The sequence below is a fragment of the Tupaia chinensis genome, unplaced genomic scaffold (genome assembly GCF_000334495.1).
Source record: "Tupaia chinensis unplaced genomic scaffold, TupChi_1.0 Scaffold144426_1, whole genome shotgun sequence".
Lineage (NCBI taxonomy): Eukaryota > Metazoa > Chordata > Mammalia > Scandentia > Tupaiidae > Tupaia > Tupaia belangeri.
In genome coordinates, this window is record NW_006204286.1 from 151,180 (window position 1) to 163,276 (window position 12,097).

A 12,097-nucleotide genomic window follows, 5' to 3' on the forward strand; every position below is an offset into this window, starting at 1 on the left:
CAGAATAGTAATTCTCACTCATTCAAAAGGGCATTTTTCAGAACAATAATGTCTCTACTTCCTCTTGATCCACTTGCCCATTAACTCCTTGCATCTGAATTTTGCCTCCACAAATCTACTGAAACTGTTCTCTCAAAAATCACTATTGCTTTCTTGATGATGAAACTGTATTTTCAAACCTTATCCTTCTTGGTCTTTTAGCCACTTGAAAAGGTTGATCACCTACTTTTTCTCTTTGCTTCAGTTATTCTGGGTTCACATCTCTCTGACAACTCTGCATATGAAAGTGGCTTCTTCCTTCTGTTCCCTTAAAGTAGGCATTTCTCAAAATTCTGACCTCAGAAATCTCACTCATTCTCACAATTTTGATGATAACCTTTGGAGAATAACTTCCATATCTTTATCTCAAATATGACATTTCTCCGACAGTTTTAACCAACTGTTGGGCACCTGCCCTTCCATGTATCTCAAGTGTTACTGGTTCAAACAAATTTTACAGTTTTGATCTTTTCTAAGCCAGCTTTTCCTCCCTTTCCTTCCTTAATCCTTTTAATTGGGCCACTGTATTCTCAGTGTCTAAAGCTGAGAAACTTAGGGTCATATTTGACTTTTCCCTTTTATTTAAACAAAATATGTACGACAGGGTTCCACAATGTTGTCATCCTCCTGCTTCAGCCTCCCAACCAGGACTACAGGTTCATGCAATCACACCCAAATCTTTTTCAGACAGGATTTCACTGTATTGTCCAGGCCAGCCTCTAGTTTGCAATCCTGACTCAACCTCCCATACCACACATAGACACACACCATTGAGGCTAGTCTTCAGATTGAACCAGAAATCAAACCCAGACCTCCCACTTGGTCCCAGCTTGCAGAGCACAGCATCTTAGCAGTTCACGCTGCCACAGCTGAGCCTTGAGTTTTCTTCTTTTAACCTCCATTTTCAATAAGTTATAAAAACATATAAAGCCATCCCTGTCAGAAAAAATAGGATAATGTATTTGAGTTGGATGACCTGAGCAAGGCAGATTTATTTAAACTTTAGTTTTTTCATTAGTAAAAACAATGTTAATAATAGGGGCCAGCAGGTGGCATGGTGGTTAAGGGTGCTGGACTCTCATATGGTCAACTGTGGTTCAAGTCCCTGACCTGGGGGCTTGTTTAGTAACATTCTCTCTCTCTCTCTCTCTCCCTCTGTTCCTCTCTGGTCAAATTAAAATAAATAAATAAATAAATAAAGTTAAATAAAATAATTCTTTAAAAAAATGCAGGGTCCGAGAACTTGTGTGGTGATTAAGGGCACTGGACTCCCACATGGCCGACTATGATTGAAGTCTCAGACCAGGTGGCTTCCTTTCTCACTTTCCCACCCTCTCTGGTCACAAATAAATAAATTAATAAATAAAGCTAAATAAAGTAATTCTTAAAAAATACTAATAGCATATTAATGCATTAAATCCCAGAATAAATTCTTCCCTGATTTCCCCAAAACAAATACTTTATCTCCAACCTCTGAGCTCCAATAAGACTATCTATATTTCTTTCATGGCATCTATCATACTTCTAACCAAATATTTTTCATAGATAATTGTAGGCTTAAATTATTTCCCTTCTTGGGAGGATCTATAGGCTCCTTTGGCATGGAAATCATATCTTGTTTCCTTGTTTCTATTTGAAGGTTCTACAGTGTTTTTCTCATAGCAGGAGTTCCACAACTGGAAAATTAATGAAACCGATTAATATCCATCAGATTTTATCTTCCATTGGAAAAAAAGGTATTTCTTAAGTTGTGTATCAAGTTATAATCAGAATGCATATATCCTTTGACTAAAATAATGACAAATGGATAATAAGGAGGATCAGGAACACCCAAAAATAAAAAAAGCTGAACAGAGAAAGAATCATAATGAGAAAAGTGGATTGAGATTAGTTTAATTACAGGGAGGATAAAGAAAGATTAGTCAAGCTGGAAGTGAAAGTTGTCATTTAGGAGGCACAGCTTATTATAAATATTGTAATTAAACTAGAATCTTCTTCAGGGGAGATTTAAAGCACAAACTAGAATCTTCTCCAGGAAAGATTTAAAAGGGATATGCTTAGATTTTTTATAAATGGGGAATATATGTAGACATGATTTTCAAACTGCTTTGTAAAACCAGTTATATTATTATTGTTTACAAAGCATTGGGCTTGAAATTTGTTTTATTCCTCATCAGTGGAAAGAGTTAAAAGCTTTACTGATCATCTGCTGGATCTTCTTCCTAAGAAACTACCTGCTTGTTTATAGATGACCTCAGCCATAATGATGAGCTCCTACAAGGACAGGCTGTGTTTCTAATATTATATATATTTGCTTACATACTTCAAAATTCTCTGCCTTTATAACTAGATGGTGGGAAAGGGAGTACAAAGGTGACTTCCTGGATCTTAATTCACATCCATCGTCAATTGTCCTTAATTTACAAATGGTTCTCTCCCTATTCTGCATCTTTTGATTTTAGTTCCAACTGTTGCTTTGCAACTGAATAGTTTTGAGCCAGTTAAAAACTTATTTTTCAAGAAAGTTGGGACCTTGCTTTGTTCACTGTTCTATCCTCAGTTCTTAGGGCAATTTCTAGCACATAATAGGCAATTGATAAAATATTCCTTGAATAAATGGCTGAATTTCTCTTTGCTTCTGTTTTCTCACTTCATTAAGATTAAATGGGATAAAATATGTAGTTGCCTAGTATGAAGTATGTACCCAATAAACATTAATTCTTCATTTTCTTTGTTAATTAAAGAATAAGAATTCATACAGAGTCACATAAGAGTAATTGGAATCCAAATGACTTGACATTTAAAATCTCTCTGGATATATCCAAGGCAAACAGCAATTCTCACATTATAGAAAAAGAAGCATTATCTAGAACTAACTCTTTGAAAACCAGGGATATCAAATGTAATATGCATACAACTATGCATATCCCCAGTTTGTGTGTCAAAGGAAAAAAAAAAAGACGAGAAGGAAGAAGGGAAATGTGTGAAATGATTGGCTACATGAGATAAGAGGTTCAGTCTCCTCTCCTCTCCCAAGCCCTCCTAGCCTACCTCTACCCCATCTTTCAGATTTGTTGCTAAAATATTTGATTCTGCAAAAGAAGGAACAAAAAGCTGCATTAGTTGTAATCACATTCTCTTTCAATATTTACATGGAAATACGAAAACTCAAGCAAATGTTCAAAACACACCTCCCCAAATGAGAGTTTGTGTGCACATAGGTTCACACAGACAAGTGCAACGAGAAGCCTCCCTAGCTAATGACACATGAGAATATGATTTTTTTTTTTTTGGAGAGGTTTTCGCTATAGGGCGCGTGCGCTCGCCAGACAGACAGAGAGAGACAGAGAGACAGAAAGCGAGAAATCACCCCCCAGGGGGGATGGTCACGCCGCAATCCCTTCTCCTCCATTCTCCTCTCGGGATCTTGGGCACGCACGCACATGCGCCTGGCGTGAGATTTAAGCCACCGGGTCCGAGACGCGAACCGCGGTCGACTACGTGGGAGTCCAGCGACATAGCCATTACACTAACTGCTGGTTCCCGAGAATATGATTTTAAAATACGTAAAGAAGGGGATAGATATTAGTAGAAGACTAGTACAAACTTTCCACTCACCTAGAAAAGCAGAAAGCTGTACCTTAATTTAACCCTTTGCTGAGGCAAATATAGATGGTCCCCAATTTACTGCGGTTTGACTTACAATTTTTTGACTTTATAATGTTGCAAAAGTGATGCACATGAAGTAAAAGCCATGCTTCATGTACTCATATAATGACCCCACTTTTCACATTCAATATACTACTCAATAAATGACATGAGATATTCAACACTTTATTAAAAAAATAATAGACTTTGTTTTAGTTGATTGGGTTCAACTGTAGGCTAATGTAAGCATTCTGTGCATGTTTAAATTAGGCTAGACGAAATCATGATGTTAAGTAGGTTAGGTAGATTACATCCATTTTTGACATAATATTTTCAACTAACGATGGGTTTATTGGGATGTGACTTCATCATAAGTCCAGAAACATCTGTAATTTATTTTATCTTGTTGAGAAGGAAAGGATTTCTTCCCACAATAAAAATAGAATAAAATAGAAACCAAAGCAACGAACTGCTATATTCCTATCTAAAGCATACTGTTTCCAATTGTGATACTGATGTCCTTATAAGCTCATAAACCCTTCTGTTTTTAGTAAAGGAAGTTGTGTGTATGTGTGTGACAGAAAGACAAGGGGGAGAATGTTTGTGTTGAGAAAGGCTTATTACTACAGAAAAAAGTTTTCCTAATTTTCTCCTCAAAATGAGACAGAGAATATTATAGTTTGTGAAATAAAAGGTTATATATCTCTATAAAAACTTTAATAATATAATAAAAAATAATCATTTTAATTAATGGATTGATTATTATCATTATTTTAAATTTGCTATAGGGCATGTGCTCTCACCAGAGAGAGAGAGAGAGACAGCATGCCACCAGGTCTGGGACTTGCACTGTGGTCAGCCATGTGGGAGTCCAATGTCTTAACCACCAAGACACTTGCTGACCCCAATAACATAATTTTCTATAAAGCATATTGTTGGGCTCCAAAGTTCATGCACCATAGGCAACAAAGGCATGGGAACAACTTTGAACTTTTGACTTTCTTCTTCTTAGTCCATATCTCAATGCAAATCTAAACAGACTAAAGACTCTAACACCTGATATAACAGTTGATAGAGTTTCTATGTGAAGCTTGTGAAAGAACTTTGTCCTTTTTGGTTTGGCTCAAAGTCCATAAAAATCCTTCATAGCGTGAGGGTGGGGCTATAGAAACAGAAAGCCTTTATCAACCAAGAATTTCCAAGCTAGTCAGTACTGTTGCACCTGTATGGAAATACAGTTTCCTCGAATTAAAGATGGCTTTTAAAAAGTTTATTTATTTTTATTTCTTCCCTAAGAAAGAGAGAGGAGACAAAGAGAGAGATAAAAAGAGAGAAAGAGAGAGAGAAAGAGATACTCCCAACAGGGGTTTCATACCACCATCTATCCTCCATCTCAATTGACCCAAACTAGATGTATACACACATATGCCCAGCCTGGTCAATAAGGTACTGGGAAATAAACCCAGGACCTGTTCCATGTAGGATCAGTTGCGTTACTACTGCACTGTCACCTGGCCCAAGTATGGCATATTTTGATACTAATGATTAGAAATTTAATTTATAACTGGAAGAGAGAAGCAATCTGATTTTAAGGAGGTGGTAATTGACTTGCTCTTCTTGTTTAAGCTATCAATTTCTAAGAAATAACATTTTAGGATAAAAGAATCTGTATCCTACCTGTTCAGGATTTTGTACTATATATCTCCTAATAGTGGTCTGTGGATATGTAGTGACTTTCACTGTTGGAGAATGGAGTTCCTGTGAAGAAAAGATAAAAGCTGTATAAAATCATAGTTATTGAGTGACTTTGGAGCTTTCAATAATAACAGGGAACAATTTACCCAGTGAAAGTTTAAAGTTATTTACATGAAACAATGATGTGTAATTTAAAATTTAGCTACTTCAGTCTCAGGAACATATATGAAAGTATGTGCTATGTGCCCAGTACTGTACTAGTTAGTTGTATTATACTCATTTCATGATATTTCATAAGTTTCTAAACTCTATTTAATGAAAGTTTCCAAATATTAGTTTTATTGTAAATTATACCACATTATTAGAAAAAAGTATAGATTAATATTTATTAATAAAAACTTTTCTTTAGAAAGGACATTGTACATTTTAAAAACTGGAAGGAGACACAGAAAGACTAAAGTCTGTGTGTGTCCACACAAACATTTTTATCTTCAGTATGTTTTGAGAAAGCCATAGATAAGATTATACAAAACACTAGCATGAAGTCATTTGTAAACTTTTAATGGAAGTCAGTATCATTAATGTATGAGACAGTTTTCATACATCAATAAGAAAAAAAACTTCATACTATTAGAAAAATGAGTATAGGACATTAATAATTTATAAAATAAGAAAATCAAATGATTAATAAACCAAACAAAAAGTACTCGGTAAAACTGGGAATCAAATAAACATAAAAAAGAACACCATATTTTTAGTGGAAAGTTTAAAACAATAATGCTGATGTGAGGGGAAAGATTAAATAATCATCCAGAGGCCAAAATATGTAGCCATTAAATAATGACTTTGAGTAATACAAATTTACATTTAAAAAGCTCACAATATAATAAGGTTAAGTGAGAAAATAAATATACAGAATAGCATACATAGTAAGATCACAATTTAGTATTTGAATGGAAGAAAATAAAAGAAAACGTTAAGAGAATAAAGTAATTAGTAAAATTCCTATTTTGGGAAAATATGAAAAAAAAAGAGTAGTATCTCTGGGTGGGGAGGGAATCATGAACGATTTTTTGTAAATATACATTTAGTCACTGTACATTTTTATGGAGATCAACATAGTTTTTCCAGCATGAATACAGAACATATTAGTCAAGTCAAAGACCTTACCATATACAAACAACACATTTCGTGAATGATTTTTCACATTTTTTCTTTATTTTTTATGGTTTCAAAATTTTCTGCAATACACGCATTTTTATTATCAGAAATAAAATGTACAATCAATTCAATTTTAAGGCCAATTTCTATGGAAAATAACAGTTAATGTAATTTTCTGGCTTCATTTGAGCATAGTGAACAGTCCTGCGATTTAAGTGGACTTAACTTTACTGAGGCATTCCTACCTTGGTGATCCCATAGGTATCCTTTTCCAAGCCAATTGTAACTTTTATCCCATGATCCTGTGGTTTGTTATGTATGTGACATTTGCTAATCTGTGAGCTCCTTGAGAATAGTGATTGGGTCTAATTCACCTTTGTGCAGTATTTGACACATTCTTGGTACTTGGCAAATGTTTGTCAAATAAATGCAGAACTCTAATTAATCTAGCTCTAGTCTAAGCCAAGTTGAAAAGTGGTAGAAAAACTTTTTGCTGATAATCTTACTGATTCTGTGTACTATCACACAGACATATAGACTAATGGAGCAGGGTAGTAAACCCACATCTGTGATCAAACTGCTTTTTATAAAAAGTTATTTTCCCTTTCTTTTCTTTACTTCCTTCCTTCAAAACAGGAACCCCCAGAAAGTCCTTTCCACACCACAGTCTTTCCCCCCAGCCTTCTAGCCAGCTTGACATGTCCAGGTCAATTTGGGGTCCAACCTCCCAGGCTCCAGTATTGTGTAATGGTGCCCTACTTCCTGCACCATTGTGGCTAGGCCTCAAATGATTTTTTATAAAGCTGCTAGTAATAATCTATGGGAAAAAACAATCTCTTCAATAAATGGTGTCAGTAAAACTATATCCACATACAGAAGAATTAAATTAGATCCTTATCTGATACTGTATAACATAATCAACACAAATGGATTAAAAACTTAAGTGTAAGACTTGAAACAGTAAAACTACTAGAAGAAAACATAGGCGAAAAGCTCTATGACATTGGTATGAGCAATGATTTTCTGATATGATCCCAACAGATAGATGACAAAAGCAAAAATAGACAAATGGGTTAACATCAAATTAAAAAGATTCTGCACAGCAAATGTAACAGTGAATAAAGTGAAGCAACAACTCACAGGATGGGGGAAAATATTTGCAAACCATACATGTGTCAAGGAGTTAATATTCAAAATGTATAAGGAACTCAAACAATTCACAAGGACTTACAAAAACATTTCTCTCAAAAGACATAGAAATTGAAAATAGGAACATGAAAAAAACGCTCAGCATATTAAAACTTAGGGAAATGCAAATTAAAACCACAATTAAATATTACCTCACACAGGTTAGAATGGCTCTTATGAAAAAGATGAAAAATAGGTGCTGTAGAATGTGCAAAGAAAAGGGAACTCATACATTGTTGGTGAGAATGCCAATTAGTATAGCCGCTGTGGAAAACCATATGGAAATTTCCCCAAAATCTAAAAACAGAACTTTTGTACAACTCAATAACCACACTTCTGTGCATATTAGCAGGCTTCAAAAAGTTAATGGAAAATGTGTATTATCAAAAAGCTATGTGTGGAGAACAATATGGAGGTTCCTCAAAGACCTTCGAATAGAACTATCATATCATCTAGCAATTCCACTCTTGGCTATCTACCCAAAGGACAGGAGAATGCACAGTCGGAAAAGTGCTTGCACAACTATATTAATTGCAGCATTATTCATGATTGTTAAGACATGGAACTAACCCAAATGTCTACAAACAGATGAATATATTGAAAAATTGTGGCACATATACTCCATGGAATACTATTCAGCTATAAAAAATAATAAGGCCCTGGAATTTGGTAGAAAGTGGACAAATACAGAAGATTTGTTGCTGAGTGAAGCAAGTCAGGCTATGAAAGAGAGACATTGTATGTCTCCACTTAACATATATTGACTGTCTGCACTCTATGGTAGAGACAGAAAGACTGAAGAAAATAAAAGCATTAAAAACTGTAATGGACACTAGTAACAAAGTGGAAGGAGAATGTGGGCAGGGAAGAGCATAGGAAAGGAAATTTGGGCAAAAAATAGAGAGGTAAGACACTTGTGGGACACAGACATGGTTTATTATCTTGATGAGGATGTGTATAGTATTCTCAACTGGGCTGCAATGAGGTGTACATCATGCTTGGTAAAGTGTCTTTACAATATAAATTATGTATAGCAACTGAATGTATGAACAATACTACTGTTAATAAATAAAAATTAAAAATTTAAAACAGCTATGTATTCATTGATTATAAAATTTTTGTACCAAAATAAACTCTTACTTTAATTCTATTTTTCCATGAACTTTTGAAGTCCTCTTATATAGCCAAAGGAATTTAAATCAATTATGTTGAAGGGATATGTGCATTTCCATGTTCATTGCAGCATTATTCACAATAACTAAGATAAGGAAGCAATGTAATACTCATCAATGGATGAGTAGATAAAAAAAATATAGTATATAGACACAATAAAATACTATTTAGTCTTAAAAAATGTTAGGGAATTCTTTCATTTGTGACCATATAGATGAATTGGAGGACATTATGCTAAGTCAAGTAAGTCAGACACTGAAAGACAAATACTGCATGTCCTTACCTATATGTGGAATCTAATAAAGTTGAACTCATAAAGTAGAGGATAGAATGATGGTTACCAGAGGCTGTTTTGGTATAGAAAGATGGTGGCATGGAGAGTCATTGACCAAAAGATACAAAGTGTCACATAGACAGAAAGAACATGTTTCCAGATCTATTATACAGTAGGGTGACTTTAGTCAGTATCTATGTATTATATATTTCAAAATAACTAAATAAATTTCAAATGCTCACCATAAAAAATGATATGTACTTGAGGTGTTAGATATGTTAATTAGTTTGATTTAATCATGCTGCAATGTATACATATTTCAAAACATTACATTGTACCCCACAAATATATACCACTATTATTTGTCCATCAATAATAACACATTTTTAAAATAAATGTTAACCATCACATTTTTCTTACTGTGCTCAAGTTCTAGAGGCCAGATTTTGTTAATTTCTCTCCTCCCTGTCCAAGTACACAGCCTGGCACCTCAACTGGGTAGAAATGGTTTCTTAAAATAGTATCTCCCACTCTCCTCTTCTTATTTATCCCACACCACCTATACTTTCCTCCCAAGTAACCACAAATTTAGTGTGTTTTATATTTTCTTTTCTTAGAATATGTACTTTTTAATATATGGGAGCTAACTAATTAAAGACATATTTGTTAATATGGTATTTAATTATGACATTAGATACTTTTTGCTCACACAATGCCTAGATTCAAGAATAATCCTAAAAGTGGGTTCACAAAGGCTAAGGAAAATAGACTTTTATATGTCTTTCAAATCATATACCTAAAAGAAAAGCTAGTTCTGACCATTTAAATTATCCACTCTGTATACAATCTTACAGTAGTATCATTCATGAACTGAAATCTTCAATCAAATTATTATTGAGGTATTTTATTTGTGCTCAAATTAAGGACATTTAAAATATTCATAATTACAGGGACCAGCAGTTAGCATAGTGGCTGTCGCTGGACCGTGGTTCACGTCCCAGACCCGGTGCCTTAAAACTCACGCCGGGTGCGTGTGCGTGCGTGCCCAAGATCCCGAGAGGAGAATAGAGGAGAAGGGATTGTGGCGTGGCCGTCCTACCTGGGGGATGATTTCTCGCTTTCTGTCTCTCTGTCTCTCTCTGTTTGTCTGGTGAGTGCACACGCCCTATAGTGAAAATCTCTCCCCGCCCCCCAAAAAATATCTATAATCACTAGGTGATCCTTGTCTGAAATTAAACTGCACACAAAGTAAAAGTCATTGGTTAGAGTAGGTGCTGAAACTGAACATTCTGACTCATTACTTGTTTCACATTTTTTTTAGTGAACAGAGCTAATTCTCATGCGTGAGAATCCCCTTGTTACATTTGGTGTATATGTAGCCTTATGAGGGTCTGAAGATTGGTTACTCATATGAATAAGACTTACATAAAAAGAAGAGAAATAAATCTAATAAAATCTATAACTTCTTTTACCTGTTCAGTATTTTGGGTTATATGTAGAGTGCTTGGGGCACAAGTAGATATTTTCAGAGTTGGAGAATGGAGTTCCTGTTAAGAAAACAAAAGGGAGTTCAGAAATAGTTACTGAGCAGTGTCATTGAATGTCTTGATAGCTTGGAGTTTTATTTCCATTACTTTTCTAATAACCTCATCATCCAGAAATAAGAGCATTGTGTAGTGCTTTTGTAGATGATGTCTAACATTCCAAAAAAACTAAATTTCTTTCTCAACTTTGTCACCCAATGGTAAAATAGTGTTTGGAGTGGTTTCACAGCAATACTTTTACAGTCTTAATACTGATAGGTTGCATTGTTTTCTTCTTTGAGAACGCTGCTAACATATATTTTAATGTTACTATATGTGTGCAGTAAGATACAAATTTTATCCAAAAATATTAAATATAAGACTTCTCCAATCAATACAAAAAGCTACCTTTGAAAACTTGACTAAGACTATTGTCATTTGATTATTTCAAACTCCTTCTAAATTATTCTTTGTTTAACCTGCTTTCAGTTTAATTTCAGAGTAGCCTCGTTTAACCTGCTTTCAATTTAATTTCAGAGTAGCCTCTGCTGTTTAAAATAAATAATCCATAATAGTGAAATAATATGATTTTAACAATTATTAGATAAAATGATCATTCTATCTATTACATGGGCATTATTTAACATTTTTTCACAAATCGGCAAAATTGCATAGGTTTATTAGTGTGCAAAGAGTTAATGGCATTACTCAATTTCCCCATACCTTAGTATAATTTATAATGAAATGATACAACTTCAAGATATTTTCTCACAATGGTAAAAATATATTTTTCTTTAGAACAAGGGAGCTGTTGAAAGTCAGAATCATGGGGCTGGCACCATCCACAGCAATTAAATGCTGCACAGAGGATGCTGGATCCCACATGGATGACCAGATTTCATTAAGTCTCAACCAGGGTTCAGCGAGGCGTGGCCTCTATGGCTTGAAAAACACACTGTGTGTGTGTGTGTGTGTGTGCATGTGTTCAAGGTCCTGGAAGAATGTACAATTGAAGAAAAAAGGATTGTCATCTGACCAGGCCCCACTGCGGGTGTGGTGTGCTTTCTCTCTCTCTTTCTCTCTACTTTGCACATACACACATCTCTGAAATAATAAAAACAGATTCATTCATTTATCTGTTTATTTATGCAGTTTATATGTGCCAACAACTTTCAAATGAAGACATACAAATAGCTAAAAAAAAAGCATAAGAAAAAATATTTGACATCTCTTATCATAAGGAAAATGCAAATCAAAATGCAAATCACAATGAAGTATACCTAACCCCAGTCAGAATGTCAAGAGTCAAAAGAATACTTTTTAAAAATCAGAACCAAAGACTTACAAAGAATACTTTTTAAAAATCAGAACCGCAGACTTATGAGGGAAACATTAT

General features: G+C 34.5%; 1 protein-coding gene across 1 annotated transcript in view; it reads right to left on the reverse strand.

Moving 5' to 3' along the window:
* Positions 1-10,848, reverse strand: part of POF1B (POF1B actin binding protein) — a 68,500-nt gene extending 57,652 nt beyond the window's left edge. The window contains exons 1-3 of the mRNA XM_006167017.1: positions 10,813-10,848; positions 10,651-10,725; positions 5,365-5,445 (exon numbers count right to left, since the gene is read on the reverse strand). Coding sequence (XP_006167079.1) covers positions 5,365-5,445; positions 10,651-10,725; positions 10,813-10,848 — 192 coding nt within the window. The remainder of the gene's footprint in view (positions 1-5,364; positions 5,446-10,650; positions 10,726-10,812) is intronic.
* Positions 10,849-12,097: the final 1,249 nt, after the last annotated feature.